The sequence below is a fragment of the Ipomoea triloba genome, chromosome 9 (genome assembly GCF_003576645.1).
Source record: "Ipomoea triloba cultivar NCNSP0323 chromosome 9, ASM357664v1".
Classification (NCBI taxonomy): domain Eukaryota; kingdom Viridiplantae; phylum Streptophyta; class Magnoliopsida; order Solanales; family Convolvulaceae; genus Ipomoea; species Ipomoea triloba.
In genome coordinates, this window is record NC_044924.1 from 19,945,298 (window position 1) to 19,967,211 (window position 21,914).

General features: G+C 35.2%; 3 protein-coding genes and 1 long non-coding RNA gene across 15 annotated transcripts; all 4 read left to right on the forward strand.

The window, feature by feature from the left end:
• Window positions 1-117: 117 nt before the first annotated feature.
• Window positions 118-8,295, forward strand: LOC116028899. 12 transcript variants are annotated; one of them, XR_004100245.1, is made up of 7 exons: window positions 118-400; window positions 581-614; window positions 5,291-5,375; window positions 5,888-5,942; window positions 6,456-6,580; window positions 7,530-7,602; window positions 7,922-8,295. It is a non-coding gene; the product is annotated as an uncharacterized LOC116028899 (long non-coding RNA). The 12 variants fall into 12 exon arrangements; XR_004100242.1 differs by having other exon boundaries at window positions 6,430-6,580; window positions 7,922-8,294; XR_004100239.1 differs by having other exon boundaries at window positions 119-400; window positions 5,885-5,942; window positions 6,430-6,580; window positions 7,922-8,294.
• Window positions 8,296-8,777: 482 nt separating this feature from the next.
• On the forward strand, window positions 8,778-11,109 carry LOC116029696 (replication protein A 70 kDa DNA-binding subunit B-like). Its single transcript, XM_031271740.1, has 9 exons — window positions 8,778-8,924; window positions 9,033-9,303; window positions 9,462-9,558; window positions 9,640-9,724; window positions 9,822-9,940; window positions 10,024-10,162; window positions 10,257-10,541; window positions 10,638-10,865; window positions 10,951-11,109. The coding sequence occupies exons 1-9, from the start codon at window positions 8,778-8,780 to the stop codon at window positions 11,107-11,109; spliced, it is 1,530 nt and encodes a 509-aa protein (XP_031127600.1).
• Window positions 11,110-16,194: 5,085 nt separating this feature from the next.
• LOC116029697 lies at window positions 16,195-17,944 on the forward strand. Its single transcript, XM_031271741.1, has 2 exons — window positions 16,195-17,092; window positions 17,193-17,944. The coding sequence occupies exons 1-2, from the start codon at window positions 16,195-16,197 to the stop codon at window positions 17,942-17,944; spliced, it is 1,650 nt and encodes a 549-aa protein (XP_031127601.1).
• On the forward strand, window positions 17,944-18,853 carry LOC116029698 (ATP-dependent DNA helicase PIF1-like). The gene is made up of 2 exons (XM_031271742.1): window positions 17,944-17,950; window positions 18,048-18,853. Exons 1-2 carry the CDS (start codon window positions 17,944-17,946, stop codon window positions 18,851-18,853), a joined length of 813 nt encoding a protein of 270 aa, XP_031127602.1.
• The last annotated feature ends 3,061 nt before the right edge of the window (window positions 18,854-21,914 follow it).

Genomic DNA, 21,914 nt, shown 5'->3' on the forward strand with positions numbered 1-21,914 from the left:
TGCTGATATAAAAAAAAAAAGAAAAAAAAACCAATCAGTATTTATGGTCCAAAGCCCACTACTACAGCCCAAACCCGATCCACAAACCCAACATATATAAGCCACAGAATCTGGATCAAACCCAACCCCTATCCTATTTTCCCGTCGTCTTCTTCGCCTCTCTGCCCGTAACCCCTTGGCCCTTACTACCTCCCTCTACAGAAATGGAAAGCATGCCAAAATCATCCACCTAAAACCTCTACCTCTCATCCCCAACAGCAAAACTCCTAATCGTCTACAAATTCCACTTTTGAACAGCGCAAATCGAATAATCAAAATCTGCAAAACATTGTATCTATAACTTCTTCGATTTTCAGATATCACAGACGAAGCCTTCGGAGCAAAGATGGTATACTATAAGGTAAGGTTTATTTCAATTATCAAATTTATAAATTCTTTTAATTTATTAGATACGTCAACCTCTGCATGCATTCCCAATTAATTTTTTTTTTTTTTTTTTTTTTTTTTTTTTTACATTTGCCAGCTCTGTCAAACTCTCTCCCTTCTTTTCCCTGTCTAAAACCACAATTTTGAGCATCAGCTAATCTTCCGGAGGGACGCGGACATCTCAAAAGGTGAGCCCGATCGACCATTTCGAAGATTGTTCAGATCTCTCGTGAATTGATTGTTTGTTTCGATTTTATCTTGTTTGGAATGCTGCTGCCTTTTTTGATCCCGTGTCTGTTTGTTGTTAATATCTAGCTAAATTTCTAAATTCATACTCTGTTTGGGTGTTTAAAATTAGGGTTAACTCTGTGTGTTTGAATTAGGTGTTAGGAGGGGTCTGAAATTTCTGCTCAAGGAAGTAGAATGAGACTTTGCCAATGATAGAGAAATACATTCAAACACAAACCATAGGTAATATACGGTTTTTCCTAGCTTTTTTTTTTCATCCTGTACAGAAATTTTTTATATTTTGTGTTTTTTGTGTGCATGTATAATAACTTTTGGTTCCAATTGGTTGGGATCCACTGGTTTTTCCTTTTCACTTGGTTTGTAATAACTTTTTCTTTCAATTTTAAAAATAATTATTGAATAATGAATTGTAAGAATAATTATTTTTACGCAGTTTACAAAAAACAAATGTTTTTCAGAATAATCTCCAAGCCACCAAATCGAAAACCAAAAAAAAAAACATTGTTAAGAAGAATAATTAGATATTATATAATAATAATATTATTATTATTATTATTATTAGTATTGATAAAATTATAAATATCTATCATTTTATAATTTTTAAAAAAAAAAGAGAGACAAATGAATTGAGAAGATTCATTTCTTCATCTCTCTGTCCCTCTTTACACTCTGTTGATTATTCCATCCGATGAGAACTGAATATTGTATTGATTCAATTGAACAATTACAATGATGAGGAATAGGAGATATATATACAAGGGGAGTCTCAGGTAGAGTAGAATAGCTAGTTCTAACGTGACTCAAACTCAGAGAGTCCTAATACTCCCCTTCAAGCGCAGGGTAAACTACTAACCTGAAGCTTGTCCCTAAGAAAAGAAAATCTAGGACTAGGCAAAGCTTTTGTAAAGATATCAGCTAATTGATCTTTTGTGAAAATAAAATTAACCTGAATATCTCCATTGGCAACCCTATCTCTAACAAAGTGGTAGTCAATCTTCACGTGCTTAGTTCTTGCATGAAAATTTGGATTCGCACACATATAAGTAGCACCAAGATTGTCACACCATAATTTGGGAGTAGGGATGCCATCAATTTTGATCTCACGCAGCAAGGACATGATCCATATTACCTCAGCACAAACATCAGCCAAGGCTTTATACTCAGCTTCCATGGATGATCTTGCAACTGTCTTCTGTTTCTTGCACACCCAAGAGATAAGATTGGTGCCAAGAAACACTGCATACCCACTAGTAGATTTACGGTCCTCAGGACAACCAGCCCAGTCAGAATCAGAGAAAGCATGAAGCTCTCTAGAATTTGACTGAGTTATACGCAAGCCGAATGAGAGGGTGCCTTTGACATACCTGAGCACTCGTTTTAGCTGCTCCCAGTGAGACAATGTTGGAGCATGCATATGTTGACACAATTGATTGACGGCAAAGGATAAGTCTGGCCGTGTAATTGTGAGATACTGGAGAGCACCAGCCAAACTCCTGTATTTCGTTGGATCTTCGTATGAATCTGAATTAAGCAATGGAGTTTTCAATGTAGAAATAGGAGTTGCGAGAGGTTTACAATCAGTCATTCCAGCCCGTTTCAAGATGTCTGACATGTACCGCTGCTGAGAAAGAATAACACCATTGCTAGTTTTGACTAGCTCAATTCCAAGAAAGAAACCAGGTTCACCAAGATCTCTAATTTTGAAAGCAGTAGACAGTTTAGAGAGTAAATCAGACACTAGTAGCTCATCAGTCCCCATTACCAAAATGTCATCAACATATACTAAAAGATACACACATGCAGAACCACGAGAGTAATAGAATAATGACACATCAGTCTTTGAAGCTATAAACCCAATAGAGAGTAAAAAAGTATGCAGCCGATATAAATCTTATTAGTCGTTAAGTCCATGCATCTGTACCCCCTAAAAGACTCAGGATAACCTAAGAAGACACAAGGAGATGACCGATATGACATTTTGTGACGATTATAAGGACGCAAGTGAGGATAACAAAGACAACCAAACACACGAAGAAAAGAGTATGAGGGAGAAGATTTATGTAACAATAAATGAGGACTGGAATTCTGCAAAACACTAGATGGCATTCTATTAATCAAGTAAACAGCAGTTTCAAAAGCAAAGTCCCAAAAACGAGATGGAACAGACGCACGAGCCATAAGAGTAAGACCAGTTTCGACAATATGCCTGTGCTTCCTCTCAACACGACCATTCTGTTCATGAGTGTAGGCACAGGATTGTCTATGATTAATCCCTAACTGAAGAAGAACAGTATGTAACTTTTTGTATTCAGCTCCTAAGTCAGACTGAATAGCCTTAATTTTGCGATTAAATGACCGTTCAACTAAGGCACGAAACTTGTCAAAAATGGCATACAAGTCAGACTTCAATTTCATAGGATAATACCACGTGTAACGAGAATGGTCATCAACAAAAAGAACAAAATAACGATAACCAGAAGAAGACAAAACAGGAGCTGGTCCCCAAATATCAGTATAAATCAAATCAAGAATATTCGAACTAACAGAGTCTACACGTGGCAAAGGGAAACGAGCAGACTTGCCCAATTGACACGCAGAACACAAAGAAGAAGTACAACGATTATTGCGACTAGAACCACTAACAGAACAAAAAGGAAGAATACGATCTAAGACTCGTTGATGAGGATGTCCCAAACGATCATGCCATACGGAAGAGGAAGCACGGGACGAGATAAACGCACGGGGACTGTTTTTCGGAATGGGCAGCGTGTAGAGACCACCGCAACTATTGCCGCGAAGAAGAATTTCCTTGGTTGCTATATCCTTGACAACAAAAAAGGATGGATGAAACTCAAAAAAGACTTTATTATCTTTTGCAAAGCGTTGCACAGATAAAAGAGAGGAAGACAAACCAGGAACATGTAAAATATCAGACATCCTAAATACTTTAGACGGGGTAGAAAAAGAAGCATGACCAGTATGACTAATAAGCAAACCTGTACCATCACCAACTCGAAGAGCATCACCACCAGTGTACTCTTCAGATGTAGAGAGCGCAACAATATCAAGGGTCGCGTGATTTGTCGCCCCAGTGTCTGAAATCCAAAGATGCGAGTCAGACACAAGATTCGGCGCATCCTCAGCATATGTTAAATGAGCTTGGAGTCCACAGCCAATTAAAGAAAAGCAGGCTGGTGCAAGATGGCCATAATTGCCACATAATTGGCATTGAGGCTGCCAATTACCACCACGTCGCCCACGTGACCTGCCACCACCATGCGAGCCACGTCCACGCTGCACACCACCGCCCTACTGCTGCTGCTGGTCGGCGAAAGCAGCACCGCCACGCGACGGAGTCCCACCGCGACGATTCGATCCGCCTCGCCAAGACCGCAATAGACCTCCACTACCACGCTGGCCAACAAAAGCCGCAGTTGTAGGGGCTGGAACACCGCCATAGCTATCACCGGTAGCGAACTCATGCGAGCCAAGGAGATCGACGAGTTCGGGAAGATGCACCGGCTGACCTCGAACATTCAAAGAGGCTACGACAGAGTGATATTCTGGACGTAAAACCCTGAAAATATACATATTTTGATCCTCCAAAGGAACCGCACGGCCAGCAAGAGCTAGATCTTCCACCATAACTTGCGCACGAGCAATGTAGTCGACGGCGGAGGCATTACCTTGGCGTATTGTTTGCAGCTGTCCAAGAATATGCATAATCCGAGCTTGACTGGAAGAGGCGAGAGCCTGCTCAAGTGCCAACTAGAGATCACGCGACGTAGTGCAACCAATTGCGAGGTACATGACTTCCGACGAAAGTGAAGAGATTAACATGCTAAGGACCGCTTGATCTTGGCGCACCCATGGAGCATGCAGCGGGTTGGGTAGAGCAGCAGCAGCGGAGGAGCCTTCAGAAACGGGAAGAAAACGATTAGGGAAAGAGTTCGTGCCATCAACGAAACCCATGAGGTCGTGCCCACGAAGAAACGGAATAACCTGCGTCCTCCAAAACAAGAAATTCTTGTTCGTTAGCTTAATGCTAACATAGTGATGCGCAGCAGACAGAGAAGCGGCTGCTAAAGAAACCGCAAAAGAAATAGCTACATCAGAAACGGTCCATTCGGAAGAATTAACAGAGCCGTCAGCCATTGGAAAATAAACCTTGGCTAGCTGATACCAGATGAGAACTGAATATTGTATTGATTCAATTGAACAATTACAATGATGAGGAATAGGAGATATATATACAAGGGGAGTCTCAGGTAGAGTAGAATAGCTAGTCCTAACGTGACTCAAACTCAGAGAGTTCTAATACATCCTACTTCTCTCTACTTTTGTGGAAATTTCCAGTGGTAGATCTGTGGGTTATGAGAAGTGGATAGTCCATTGATGTTTACATTTTGATAGATTTCGGATGATACTTCACACACGATACTTCTACTTCTCTCTACTTTTCTGGAATTTTCAGGGCTTAATCTTAGGAATGAGAAGTGTGAAATCCATTGATCTTTACATTTTTATAGATTTCAGAAATGATCTTGTTAATTTCCTATCATGCAGAGTGACATATACTATAATCTGTAATAATTTTTTTTTGTTTGTTTTTCAGGGTTTTAGTTCACCGGATTTATCTACCAGCGAGAGCTGGGTAGCACTTCTCCAGGTTTAATTTCAGATGATACCCCAAAGTCGAGGTTGAATGTTTACATAATATCTCAATTTTTTAACCTAGGGTTGTAGTATCTACATTAGGAATATTTTAGAGTTTTCGTTTCAACATAAACATTATGCTTATTGATGATGAGCTTAATCTGGTTCTTATTTACATCAAGAACACTGAATTTAACCTTAATCTGAGAATTTAGTGTGAATATTCAAATTTTATCATTCTGTGGCCTATGGTGGGTTTTCCTGAGTATGGTTGTGGAGATATGAACTCAGTTGAAAACCAATATATGTGAATGGGTGCGGAAGAGATTATTTATACTATCAAATTTTATATACTGAGTATTACCTTAATTTGAGAATTTACTGTGAATATTAAAAATTTGTATCCTTAAGTTTCCTACAGAAATGTTTTCATTGAAATTATATTTTTATTAAATATAAGACATAAGATGTGTACAGTAAGTGAATACATAAAAGTGAATATATTTTTATAGTTACTGATAAACCTTCATTTGTATGTACCAACTTTATTTAGCAGGTGCAATAACACAGAATTCCAATTCCATAGTTGCTTTGTAAGGAATCAACTTGAGGTACAGAATCATACCTTTAATATTACAGTTTTTATTACTTTCAATTTTTGTTTTTAAGTATGTTGCAAAATAAAATTTGGTATTATGTTATGAAAACCCAAAGTAGAAAGTTCATATATTAGAACTAAAAATACATTTGACTTTACACTTGAAAACAGAATACATGAAAACGTACCCAAAGTAGAAAGTTCATATATTAGAACTAAAAATACTGGAGCTGACTTTACACTTGAAAACAGAATACCCTATACAGGTTCACCAAAAAAAAAAAAAAGAATACCCTATACAGAACCAATACTAAAAAATAAATAGATTTAGAACACCACTATTCTTGTATGGGCTAAACCAATACAATATCGTCTTATTGATTGCTTGTTTGACAGCTTCAATCGCATTAAAATGTTTGTTCATGACAGATGATGTGTTTAATTACCTGCAAAAAAAAAGCCTAAAAGAACAATGGAAAATAATAGAATAATTTGTGCAGAATTCTAAGAATTAAGGATGGTGCAGAATTCAGCTCAGTCTTTCATGAAACAAAGGAATTTTGGAGGAAGAAGAACATGGGGACACTGAAGTATGTAATGAAACGCCCATCCTGCAAAACTGATATATCTGATTTTCTACAGAATCCACAGGTATCCCTCACACTTATGGATAGCATCATAAATACCCATTTATTCCCCATGTCAACCTACATGATCAACAAATTAAGAATTTTTTGAACTTTCTATAACAGTATAAAAATGCAAGTGCTTGCTTCCGCACCATATACCAAGAGTTCATTTACTGCATCTAACTGAATGTATAGATTTCACTGTGATAAAGGCCAAAAAAAAAAGAAAAAAAAAGTTAACAAATAACAGGAAGATAATAAAATATGCTCTGTAAGAACCAAACATTAAAGTTGTAAAGTACTTAGTCAAACACAAACCTTTTTGTTCAGGTAAAATCAGTTAAGCTCAGAATTGTACCTTTATTTGCATCTATATGGTTCTTCCTCATCCAGCTTATGGTAACTGATCTCTAAAGCTTCTTCATGACTGCTTGTATTGCATTATAAATTTTTGTGTTGTTTGCTTGCAACTAAAAGTAATCTTATATATTTATATATACACTGATTACAGTCATGATATTTTCATAGAAGCAATATATATTAGCTGTCTGAGGGATCCATTTGGAGTTGCTTTTGAAATTAGTTTAAAGTTTCAATAGCAATTGATGCTGATTTTTTATTGCTAATATGCTTTTGTCTCATAAAGTAGCATCAATTACATCAGAAAGCATAATGTACCATGCTTAATTCTTAGAACAATTTTTTTTTTTTTCACAAATGACTTTTCAGAAATCTACACTTCTGGTATCACATGACTAAAACTTAAAGTGCATGTTGTTTCTACTGCCAACTTTCTCCTCATTCTTATATAAGTGTATAAGTGTTCCTATATTCTACTTATTTGAAGGCATGTATAAGTGTTCCTATATTCTACTTAATTGAAGGCATTAAAGATATAGAAAACAATACCTCAATGTGTGTGATCTGCTGAGATATTTTTCCCAAGGACTTAACATTTGAAACATTTGTAGGCTTTCAAACTGGAGAGGAAGAAGACACACACAAAGAGTTGATAGCTGACACAAAGAAGAGAAAGTGTGTTAGGTACGTATGACATTCTAACCTTTAAGGCCATGGATATTACCTAGATATACCTTTGTTTTGCGTCAAAATGAATAGAACCTGAGATAAAGAACAACAGATATTTGTTTTGAAAACATCAGAAATTACAAATTAAAGTGTATACCTTCCCATCTCCAAGTAAACAGCAGCCCTATTAGTAAGGAACAAAATATCTGGTACCAAAACAGAGACAAACAAATACATAGATACCAAAGCTCACTGCATAAATATTTCAGAATAGAGAAAGTGCAGAGCTTCAATGGAATATTTCACCTCTTTTCTTGATCTTTTCCTCCTGCAGAGCTTCAATTGAAATGTTGGCTTTCATCCACCACTTAAAGATAGCTGCTTCCTCTCCAGCAAGGCTTCAGGAATCACTGCTGCCCTAAGATCGCATATCATTTCATCATTCTCCTCCAAAGTTGTGAAGACTTATTTATAGTGTCCTAGGTCTTGAAGATGGCAACAGTCATCTTCAATTTAAATTCATATTGCATTTCCCCATGTATTTAATATCAATGTTATGTTGAAAAATAATTCTGATATGTAAGCAAAAGCAACCTTTCGGATTCCAAGACATCTAGAATCCAAAATATGTTTAATGAATTTGAATTCCCCAAAAAATGCCTAAAACGGCGTAGTTTTCATTGGGCGGGAAAACGGAATTTTTTTTATTTACCAAAACTTGTCTCTTTATATATATCTTCTATAATAAAAAAGCCAGAAGAAGAGCATTAAATGCAGTTCCCGCCCAGTGCAAAACGGCTTAGTTTTTGGCTATAATTATGGTATCACCGAGAATTGCAAAACGGTGCAGTTTTGGAATTACCAACGTTAATAAGGAAATACCAACGATGTAAAGGGAAGATTAACTACTGTGAAAGGAAACATAATTAATTCAAATACTCTACTTTTTTGGGCACACGTTTGTAAACGAAATTATTCCCTTTACATCAGAAAAGGAATCGTTGCTGTCGGTTCGACATCCCAGGTGTGCCTTCACCGGGAAGGCCAAAATGTCCATTAATACGCAGCTTTATATATTACAGGTTAGTGAAGGATCCCAAATAAATGCAATTTACTAATCAAATTGAAATTCAGGCAATCTACTAATCGAATTGAAACTGATATCCCATTTGCATTCCAACTTCAGAATCATGGGAATGTATTGTCTTTTAAATGAGTTGACGACGTTTAAGAGGAGGAGTGTTGTCAAGGTTCGAGTGGTTCGATCATACACTGTAATGGAAAGGAGAGGATCCTCAGAAATCAAGAGTAAGGAGTTGGTGCTGCACGACGAAGAGGTATCTTTCATCATCCAAATTTCTGCAAAAAAAAAATAATTATTTAGTATTTTGATCATATAAGATTTATAGATTTAGGGTTTAGTGTGTAACACTTGCTATGTACAGGCAACAGTAATCCATGCCTGTATACCAAAGGATGTTTTACCAAAATTCCCCGAAAGCTTTTTAGAAGGCAATGTCTATTGTTTCAAGAACTTCTATGTCGTTGCAAATTGGCATACATACAAGACTAGCATGCACGAGTTCATGCTGCAGTTCAATCACGAGACTATCATGAAAGAATCTAGGTCAGATAATTTCCCTTACCACATGTACAGACCGAGACCATTCCATACTTTGAAAGGTAATCCATCACTAGATGTGAAGGAGTTGATTGGTAAGCTTTTTTTTCTTTACATACTAAGCTTTTTTTTCTCTACATACTATTTCTATTTCTATTGTATATTTTCCAATACATATTATTAGATAGTGCAGCATATACTTTGTTTTATCTTCCTGTCTGCTGAGTTATTTTCTTTATTAAAATGTTATTAGATTTAATTGGCCGTATTGTTGAAATACATGCTCCCCAAGAAAAACCAATTTCTGGACAGAATACTGTCCTCATAGACTTTGTTTTAAAAGATACTATGTAAGTCAACAAAATACTCATCTACCTTCATTTCATTTGTATTTCATTTTAACTAACAATATGTTAAATGTATTCAAATAGGGGTAGTCGTTTGAACTGTACCTTTTGGGATGAACATGTGGCCAAACTTGAACCATTGTACAGATCTGCTTCCAAGGACCCTATTGTAGTGTTAATCCAATTCTGTAGAATCAAGCTTGGTGCTAGAGGTTAGTAAAATCCATATTTATTTTTTTTGCTTATTAGACAGTTGATTTAAACAGTTTATTGACCATATATATTTTATATTTCTTGATGGTGATGTGAAAATATCGTCTTCATATGATGTTACTCAACTCCTAATTGATGTGGACTGCCCTGAGATGCAGAACTTCAAAGAGAGGTATCATAAAATTTAATACATTTTCTTTTCTTCTATTGTTTTTTATTCTAAATCTTGCTTTTAAATGATGAAAACTACTACAGTCTGGTGGACATTGGGGAACAAACTCCAATGCGCAGTATAGGTTCAATGACAAGCTTCAGTTTCACAAACAGTATTGAGGATTCAACCAGTAGATCAATGCAGATGACTACCATTTCTGAGATCTATGAGAATGAAACGGTAAAAAAAAAAACTTCTTTTTACTTTATTTGTTCAGAATTTGTATCATAATATTTAATCTGTAAGTTAAGCAGATTTTAATTTCGCTTGGCAGCATGGAGAATTCTGGGTTGCTTCCAAGATAAATGGTATTGAAAAGTCCAATGATTGGTGTTATACTTCATGTCGAAAACCGGGTTGCAACAAGAAACTTAAACTTTCAGAAGGTGTTCTTAAATGTTTCAAGTGTAACTTGACTTGGGAAAATGGAGTGCTAAGGTACAAACTTAGACTTAGGGTTGTTGACATGAAGGGTACTGCTGCCTTTTTGTTGTGGGATAGAGAGTTCATGGAACTTATTGGTACATTTGCCAGTGAGTTATATCAGAGGAATAAGAATGTAAGTATCCTTATCATTTTTTTTCATTCTAAAAAATTTTCCTTATTTAGAAGTAATAGTTCTATACTAATAATATTTTTCATTTCTAAATTACAGACTGCAAGTCCATTAAAGGAAATTACTGGATTAATTGGCAGGATAATGTTATTTAGAGTATCGGCAAATACAAACCAATTTATCAATCAGTCGTATGCCTTCCCAATTTTAAGGATTAACACTGAAAGCAAGTTTGTTCAACAGTATTGCAAGGAACTTTTGGATAGGGCGGACAAGGAAGTTAACTCTACTGTGCAATTAAGTGATGGTGATGACGAATTCCTACAGGTAACAAATACTTCATTTAATTACTACAGAATGAAAAGAAAGAAGAAAATACCTTGCAATATTGATTAGTGTTTATCCATTTCAGGGGTTTGACAGTGATGAAGCTGAGAGCCCGATACAGATGCTGCCACCTACGAACAATGCAGAAACCTCTGACGGACCGGTGAAGAGATGCTTGCTGGATCAGTTCTCTTCCACCAAGGGCTGCAAGAAATTGAAAGACATTAAAGTGAAGATTGATTGAAAAGATGTTTCTAATGAACATGGATGGACTATGACTCTTTGTTTCAAAAACTGGATGTTTTGCTTGCATTTCATTTTTAATTAGACCAATGTTAACACTATTTTTATGTTTTATTCATGTTTTGGAACTGCTACTTGATGAATTCTGGGGTTGTATTAAATATTTTCATCCAGTACCTATATTTTGGAATTGAAAGTAGGTTTCTGCATGTATTTTTTTTTTTTGCAGGTTAGGGGTCAGTTATAATTTCTACAGTTGTTGTAAAAATGTTGGATTCCAAGACTGCATGTGGAAGTATTATTCCTACATACTGTTGTGTAGACAATTCTTCAATATACAACAATGTATGAGTAGTAATGTAAATGTAAATGTCAAATACTCTTTTTTGATCCATGGGTTGTGAATAAATTAGTACTTAAGCTGCTATAAAATAACTGTACACCTTACCTTTGCCTGCTCTGTGTATTCCTTTCTTCCTTCTGTATTAATAGGACCTATATGCTATTAATTTTAGAATACATAACTTAATCACATAGATAATACATAGCAATGAATAAACATTTCTAACATAAAGTCTTTGTGAAATATTAACAGTAGTAAATAAATGGTTCCAGTTTGGAACCATAATGGAAATAAATCAGCTATTCAACTTTTTTATGCACCCATGGTCTTTAATGTCTCAACTTTTCAGTTCTATTAATGCACTTTTCAGTTCTGTTATGTATAAATACAATGCACTATAAGTGGACTCATTGGCAATTTCTAACATAAAGTCAAGGGAAAACCTTAACACTAACACTTAAAGGCAAATGGAAATAAGAAGTATGACCTGTTAACAAGGTCATATTTATTAACAAACACAATTGACTCTTTAGTTACTGTTATTGAGCAAGCATGTAGTGTTTCTGTAGTCTCTTATTATCCCAAACAGACCAATTAAAACCATTAAGGCATTAACGTTGGAATTTCTATGTAAGAATACATTAAAAGAATAAAATTCAATCCCAGAACTAATACTAAATGAACCAATACTGTTTTTTATTCATTCTAATTGCATTATTAAGCCATGAACTCCTTATAAGCATCAACGTCTACTAATGGAGTCAAAGTACATATGATACCTGTGTATTCGAAAGCCTAAGTTCTGTTACGTATAAACAGAATGCACTATAAGTGCACTCTAACGCACTTGCTAATATAAAGGCAAGGGGAAACCTTAACACTAACACTTAAAGTTAGTTATTCTGTAGTATCTTATTATCCCAAACAGACCAATTAAAACCTACAAGGCAGCATGCTTGGAATTTCTATGTAATAATACAATACAAGAATACAATTCAATCCTAAATATAGTACTAAATGGGCAATTTCCCCTTTTTTTATTCATTCTAAGTGCATTATTCAGCCATGAACTCCTTAGAAGCATCAATGTCTACTAATTCGTATTTATAGTACGCATTCTTTTTTGAATACACACAATACCATATTGTATTTTCAGTAATCGATTTTACTACAACCATTTCGACAGTGTATTTGCATGACAAATTTGTAGACTAAATAGGTTGACCAATTTAGATAGACTAAATTGTACAAGAAATTTCAATACCAATATGGATTTGCACAGTCATTTAGAAGTAAGACAATGATATAAAAAAGGGAGCATAACTAGAATAAGTATTAATTTCTACAAAAACTCAATAACTTAATATCTTAAATCTTTACATTCTATCTAGAAGAAATAAAGAAGGTTACTCAATATTCTTATAGTTCTATAAGAATATTGTATGACTTGATATCATAAATTTGGTTGTATGAAAGAAAGAAGGTTACACATAAACTTCAGCTCCAACACAACTTCCCCTACAGCACTAAAATCTTTGTTGTCAGGCTGAAAATAACACAATCTGCTATTAATAATAATTGGTATACAAAATTAGTACATTAGAAACATATAAAGGTCAAACTAATAATTGCAGTTTAACTAAACAAAAATCAAATCAGTAGTACGTTAAGTATTCTTTCTAATATCTAGGTTACAGTTTAACTCAAAAACTACAAATTATTTCATTTTTTAACTGGGTGGACTATGAAATTAAATACTGTTGTAGTCCTACTAAGTAATCATTATGCTTTTCTGCCTTAATGATGTTAGTGTCTTTTGGTATTCCCAGCTTAAACTACATATTATCTACCCAGCCAAAAACCATCCCTTCTATTAAAATACCAATCTCAAGTTCAGCTAAAACAGTTTTGTCCCAAATCAGCCTAGATACAAATTGGGGAATGCAAATATGAGGCAGATAACCAGTTCAGCAGTCATAGGCAGCAAAAGGAAACTTCAAACTCAGAACAAAGGTATTCTACAGTAAACTCAAATCAGTTTTGCATTCCCTTCTACATTATCACCTTAATCACTTCAATTCATATTATCTAAGAATCAAATTTGTATTCACTAGCATGTACAGTTCATCAAATTTACGCTGTAAACATAAACTGTTCTAAACAATACTCCATTTTTTTAAGAAGTATGTATTCCTTAAATGTAAACTCTAGCTATTGATTTATACCAAAATATTGTATACAGTATCTAGAGCTTAGATTAGCAAGAACTGCAGATTGTAAAAAATGATAACCGTACCTAAATGGTCTCTGTAATCCTTAGCCTGGAATCAATTAATCCACATATGTCGAACAGATCTAACCTGTGAAACAAAAACAGCACAGAATTAGTATGTATAACTACGGTTTTCAGTAATTACCAGTAACCCTAGCTCGATTGATTAGATCCACAAAACATAATCGCTGATCGTCGGCATCTGCGAATAAAAACCTAACAACGGGATTCGACTTGTGGATTTCGCCATCTCTGTGTCGAAGACTGGGTAGATCGACCAAATTGGAGCTCATACAGCTCCAATTTAGTACACAAAATCGATCTGAACATCGATTTGGTAACCACAATCCAGAAAATGGAAAGAGCACTGCGTGTTAGGTTGGGTCTGAACGCAAATCGCAGATGGAAAGAGCACTGCGTGTTGTTTTTTTGTCCTAAAATGTTTAGCTAATATAGATTATATAAGTATAAATTAATGGATTAATTTATTGTTTAGAGTTTGTCTTCTACATACGTATTATATATATATAGATTATTATATATTTACGTGATTTTTGATTATTTAATTTATATTTAAATAGTTGTGTATCTATGTTATAGAATGAAAATAGTACTTCGGGCCTGTAAATGAATTACTGATAATAACATCATAACGGGCAGACTTTGTTGTTTACTATCGACCTATTAAATATATTATATTGTTGTAATATTTCAGAGAACATAAGCAATGCGGGAATAACGGATACTTATACTAACACTCCAAACAATGGAAAAGGCTTACAGACACAAGTTTCGTGCATATCCGGTGTTTTTAATAATTTAACCTTTGAGCATCCTGACTAAGAGTAAGTTCTTATATCTTTTCATTTATTATAACCATTACTTTGTAGAGAGATTGTATACATTGTTGTAATATTACAAACAATGTATTTGACTCAACGACATGATAATTTTCAGGTGGTAACTTAATCAAATCCAGTATTAATTGCATGAATGACACATCAGAGACGTCACCTGATTTAAAAGGTATGTGAAAAACAATTTCCGACCCGAGATTTATTCCATATTAATAATTTTTACTAACGGTTCGATAGATGTTTTTAAGAATTATATTATGTGTTGACCCACTTGGATGTATTGAATAGTAATATATAGTACATTTTACATGCAGGTTTAGGATGGAGGAAAAAACAAAAAGTCCCGTTACATGATTTGACTAATGGTTAGTTATCAATTTTGTCCATATTATTATGACATAATAAATACTTTTTTCGCATGCATCAATTGAGATATTTTTGGTATGTTCAAAGGGGACCCCACTAAACGCGGTGTCATGGAATGTTATACCACACAGAGTTAAACAACGGGACCCCGTACAGTAGTGATGGACGTTTGCCTACTTCTGTTACAACAAGAGTGAACGGGACTTTAACCGATGTCACACACGGTTAGTTATTTTACTTAATAATGTGTACACTTTATTATATCCAATTGGCATGACAAGGAAACAAAATCGTAGTAGACATTTAAATGCAGTTTCATTTGCCTTACACGTGAACTGTTACTATCCGTTAAATACGAATTTAATTCTGGATGGCAATTTTGTCTCATACAACACTCCGAAGCAAAAAAAAAATGCCATATGTACTCTATGTGGAGAAAAATAAGTTAACATTATTATATGTTAGTGTAATTATTACTTAGTTTGGATAGGGTCATTTAGTTTTATTATGTTTATAGTAATCCTTTCCTAGATATTATTAGCAATGATACATGGTTAAAAAATGTTCAATAACGCATTTCTTTTCTAAACAGGTAACTGTGGCGAAACTCATGTCAATCATACAGTTGATGACCATTCAGTAGTTCGCAATCTAGCACAAGATTTCTTCCAGGTAGGCAACGAACATGAACAACTGCCAATCCCCGATAAAGGTACGTATTATATGTTATGAACTATTTTTGCAAAATTTCATACATACTTGCCTACAATTGTTTATTTTATTGGTTCAGTAAATATCAATGAATTGTTATTAGTACATTTAGCAAAATATATGCTATATTTTCATTGGGAAAAATTTGTTTTGCATATCATATTCGATTATTTTTCATTGTGTCATTTTGCAAACAGATTCACACTTGAACATTAATGAACACCCTACATGTCAATGCTTTGAACCAGAGAAACAGTTGGTTATACCACCAACACCAACTCTTGGTATGCTATTCTAATTGCAATCTTCAAAATTAATTTTTATTATTTTATTACACTTTATTTAATCAAATCGCATTATATATCTCAGTTGCTTACATTTTTGTAGTTGCCTACATGGATATTGGTGACCCAAACAATATATCCGAACATTGCAACGCAATCTACTGGTTTGAGGAGCGTGTTAATAAGGCTGTGCGTAGCGGAACAGCTAAATATTCAACGTGCTGTGGTCATGGGAAGATCAATTAAGCTAAGCATGCACCCTAGTATTGCTGTGCATTTGGACAGCAGATACTGTGTTCCGCATAATAGATACCTCCTGTTGAAATATAAGGCACATATAAACGTAGAATGGTGCAACCAATCCAGATCAATCAAATATTTGTTCAAATATGTCAACAAAGGGAATGACAGGGTCACTGCTGAATTCTACAAGACCACAAATGATGAAAACGAAAATGCAGTTGTGGATGAAATTACAATGTATTACGATTGTCGCTACGTGTCCGCGTGCGAGGCAGCTTGGCGGTTGTTGAGTTTCGATGTACAGCTTAGGCACCCCCCTGTTGAGAGACTAAGTTTCCATTTGCCAGATTGCCAAACCGTTGTGTTTGAGGATGATGATAGGATCGAAAATGTGCTTAATAGACCGACTGTCAATCAAAGTATGTTCATAGCATGGTTTGATGCTAACAAGAAATATGCATCAGCTAAAGAGTTGGCTTATATTGACATGCCAAGCAAATTTGTGTGGAAGAAAGATATTAGGGAATGGCATCCTAGGAAGAGGAGGTTCTCTATTGGACGCATATTTTTTGTATCTCCAAGAAGTGGTGAAGTCTACTACTTGAGATGTCTTTTAAACGTAGTTCGTGGTCCGACGAGTTTTCAAGACATCAAGATAGTTCAAGGTGTTGTATACCAAACTTTTAGAGATGCATGCTATACTAGAGGGCTGCTAGACGATGATAGAGAATACATTGATGCAATCAATGAAGCAAGTAATTGGTCTACTGCACAATCTATGAGGAAATTATTTGTCATATTACTCACTGCAAACTTGGTGAATCGACCCAAGAATGTGTGGAATCACGTCTGGCACCATCTATGTGAGGATGTACAATTTAACAGGAGAATAGTGTTGAAAGACATGGGTAATTTTTTAATTCCATTTCAAGTCATATTATTTACATAATAAGTAAAGTTTTGCTCTATCATTAATAAAATCACTATGTCGTATGTTTAAAATTTCAGGGTTGTGTTTGTGTGATGATGAGAAGAAAAACCTAGGTCTTCTTGAACTAGAGCTTTTATTGCAGTTGTACAACAAGTGTTTGAAAGATTACCTGCAAATGCCAATTCCAAATTATGATGATGCATTATTGGCTAACAATAGATTGTTGTTTGATGAGCTTAACTACGACCAGCAGGCAATGAGAGAAGAATGCGAGAAGATGGAGAGGCAATTAACTGATGAGCAGTTTGTTGTATATGACACCATTCTAAGGGATATACAAACTCAAAACGGCAGGTTGTTCTTTGTATATGGTTATGGAGGTACAGGTAAAACTTTTGTTTGGAAAGCATTATCTTCGAAGATACGATCGGCAGGTGATATGGTACTAAATGTTGCATCAAGTGGTATTACATCATTGCTACTCCCAGGAGGTCGAACAGCTCACTCACGGTTCGCCATTCCAATTGCAGTTAACAGGGACTCCACGTGCAACATTAGTCAAGGTAGTCACCTCGCCGAATTGCTAATCCAAGCCAAGCTAATCATATGGGATGAAGCACCAATGATGCACAAACACTGCTTTGAGGCTCTGGATAAGACAATGCGCGACCTGCTGCGGCACAGCGATCCTCATAGCGTGCATAAGACATTTGGCTGGAAGACAGTGGTGTTAGGGGGTGACTTCCGACAAATATTGCCAGTCGTTCCTAAAGGCTCTAGGCAAGATATTGTTTCAGCTGCAATCAACTCATCCTACCTTTTGGAGTAATGCCAGGTACTACGCCTAACCAAAAACCTGCGTCTTAAAACACTTGCTGCGTCCGCTAATAACCTACACAGTGAACAGTTTGCATCTTGGTTGGCTGATATAGGAAATGGAACATTAGGAGGACCTAATGATAGCCATGCAAAAGTTGAAATACCGAAAGAAATGTTATTGCCATCAAATGGTGACTACATATCTACAATAGTTGATAGTGTCTTCCCAATGTTCAGGCAGGGCGGCTCCGACTTTCAACAAATGGAGAATCGTGTCATACTTGCGCCAACACTAGATGTGGTAAATGCGGTAAATGAGTATATGAGTGATTTGCATGTTGCTGAGAGCCAGACATACCTAAGTTGCGACAGTGTATGTAAGTCTGACTCAACAAATGGTATACTATATGATATGCACACTCCAGAATTTCTAAACGGGTTGAAAGCTTCGGGCATACCCAACCATTCTTTAACTTTGAAGATTGGGTCTCCCGTAATGTTGTTGAGAAATATAGATCACTCAATGGGACTTTGTAATGGTACAAGATTGATCATTACTAGGTTATCTGATCATGTTGTAGAAGCAAAGATTGTCGGAGGCCACAATGCCGGTAATGTCGTGTTGATACCAAGGATGTCAATGACTCCAACTGATACAAGATTGCCATTTAAATTTCAAAGAAGGCAATTCCCCCTAATGCTGTCATATGCAATGACTATCAACAAGAGTCAAGGACAGACTTTAACACATGTCGGGTTACTACTAAAGAAACCCGTATTTGTTCATGGTCAACTATATGTGGCTGCTTCAAGGATTAGTAACCCTTCTGGGTTAAAAATTCTAATACCCAATGAAGGTGGTGAGAGTAGTAACTATACTACGAATGTTGTGTACCATGAAGTTTTTAATAATTTGTAACTTTTTGCCTATTAATGTTGTGTACTATAAAAGATTTATTTTATAATGTTTTTTTAAATTAGCATGTGTTATGTAAATTACAACATTTAAATAAAGTAAGTTCTATGGATTATATCATTGTAAACTACATAATAAAATCACATAACAGTATTTAACTTTAGACCGTGCATCGCACGGGTATAATACTAGTATAGATATATAGATATAGATATAGATTATGATTAGATGAGGATTAGTGGATGTCTTCTACTCCTTTTTCTCCTTCCCTTGACCGAAAAAAAAAATTAGAAGTGAAGAATTCATCTTCCTTTCTTCTTCTTCCCATGCCATCAACTTCATCTTAAAAAAAAAAAAAAAAAAACCTATCATCTTCTTGTTTCTTCAAGAGTTGGAATATCCCTTCAAGCCTAGTAAGATTTTAGTTTTCTTTATTGTTTTTTTTTTTTTTTTTATGGATAGAATAGAAATAGGGTTGTAATTTGTTTGTGTTGTTGTTGATGATGTGGGTGATAGAAGAGGAGACCTTGAATATTTGAAGTTGTAGGGAAATTTGGATAGAATCAAACTCTCAGGTAAGTGGATTTGTTATCTCATGCTTTACCCTTAAATTTATGTTTTAGTGTAAGGCTAAAACTTGTGTTATTGAGTTGTGTAGAATTCTCATGATAGGAATTTCTACACCTAGTAGATTGTATGCATATGAAATTGTAGCTATTTCTTGATTATGATTTTGAATATATGAATTTATGAAAATAAGCCTATGGTTCGTATATTTTTAAAAGAGTTTATTATCGAAATGGTCCCTCGACTATTGTAAAATTACCAATTTGGTCCTCAACAATTTTTCTTGCCCAATTAAGTCCTCAGACTTTGAAAAATGTAACCATTTTGGTCCTCCGTTTATTTTATCGTTTGATATCTATTAAATCGGGACCAAATTAGTAATTTAATTATAGTCAAGGGACCATTTCAGTCAAAATTAATTATCGATATGGTCCCTTGACTATAGCAAAATTACCAATTTAGTCCTGATTTAACGGTTGTTTAACACCAAAATAAACGGAGGACCAAAATGATTAAAATTTTCAAAGTCTGAGGACTCAATTGGGTAAGAAAAATTGTCGATGACCAAATTGGTAATTTTGCAACGAGGGACCATTTCGGTAATAAACTCTTTTTTTAAAAAAAATTATTAAATTGTTAGTTTATACACGCATTGTGTATTATATATATATATATATATATATATATATATATATATATATATATATATATATATATATATATATATATATATATATATATATATATATATATATACATATGTACACATATATATGTATGTACACATATATGTATGTATATGTACATAGATATATGTACATACATATATGTATGTACATATATAGGGTCATGATCAAGTGTGGCCACGTCTTAACGTGCGGTCAGTGCGGCCGCACCACTATGTATACAAATATACACCACTCAATGTTAGAAACTGCACCACACAAATATGCACCATTATGTAGGTATCACCAAAAAACACACCACTAGGTACGCAAATATACACCACACAGTGTTAGGAAATGCACCATTAGGGGCAGTGGAGTTATGGTGCGTTATTTTGAGTGTGTGGTTTGTTTTTTGGTGTTTTTGTGTATTTTCATTGTGGTGCATTTTCTAACATTGAGTGGTGTATATTTGTATACATAGTGGTGTGAACCGCACCGCCCGCACGGGAATGCGCGACCACACACACACACACACACACACACACACACACATACACACATACACACATACACACACACACACACACACATATAAAAATGATGCGGTGGCATTTTCGTAAATAACTGGAACTTTGGTGCACCTAGTTTCACTTACGAGTGCACCTAGTTTCACTTAAAAGTGCACCTAGTTTCACTTACAAGTGCACCTATTTTCGCACCTATTTTCACTTACAAGTGCGAGTAATTTACCTTGTTAATATTCATGCACCTATTTTTGCAAATACTTTAACTTACAAATGCAAGTAATTTACCTTGTTAATATTCATGCACCTGGGTGCAACCCAGGTGCACCTAGTTGTAACATAGGTTGCACTTAGTTATAACATAGGTTGCACCTAGTTATAGCATTAGGTGCACCTAGTTATAACATTAGGTACACTTAGTATTGATGCTCATTGTACAATTTACTTGCACTTGTAATACATTTTACTTGCACGTGTGCACCTATTTTCACTTGCAGGTCCAAGTAATTTACCTAGTTAGCATTTATGCACCTGGGTGCACCTATGTGCACCTAGTTATAACATTAGGTACACTTAGTATTGATGCTCATTGTACAATTTACTTGCACTTGTAATACATTTTACTTGCACGTGTGCACCTATTTTCACTTGCAGGTCCAAGTAATTTACCTAGTTAGCATTTATGCACCTGGGTGCACCTATGTGCACCTAGTTATAACATGATGTGCACCTAGTTATAACGTTAGGTGCAACTACATTCCGGACACGTGGCGCGCTGTGATTCGTCCGCATTTCTCTCATGGGCGGCCAGTAAGCATTTGAACGCGATCATATATATATATATATATATATATATATATATATATATATATATAACAACCAAAATAATGCACCATAACTCCCCTGCCCCTAATGGTGCATTTGCTAACACTGTGTGGTGTATATTTAGATACCTACTGGTGTGTTTTTTGGTGATGCGTACCTAATGGTGCATATTTGTGTGGTGCATTTTCTAACATTGACTGGTGTATATATGTATACATAGTGGTACGGTCGCACTGACCGCACGTTAAGGGGCGGCCACACCTGATTATGACCATATATATATATATATATATACATACATACATATATAATCCTAATCATATGAGAACTATGCCCCCAAGTAAGAACGTGAGGACAAATCCNATATATATATATATATATATATATATATATATATATATATAACAACCAAAATAATGCACCATAACTCCCCTGCCCCTAATGGTGCATTTGCTAACACTGTGTGGTGTATATTTAGAT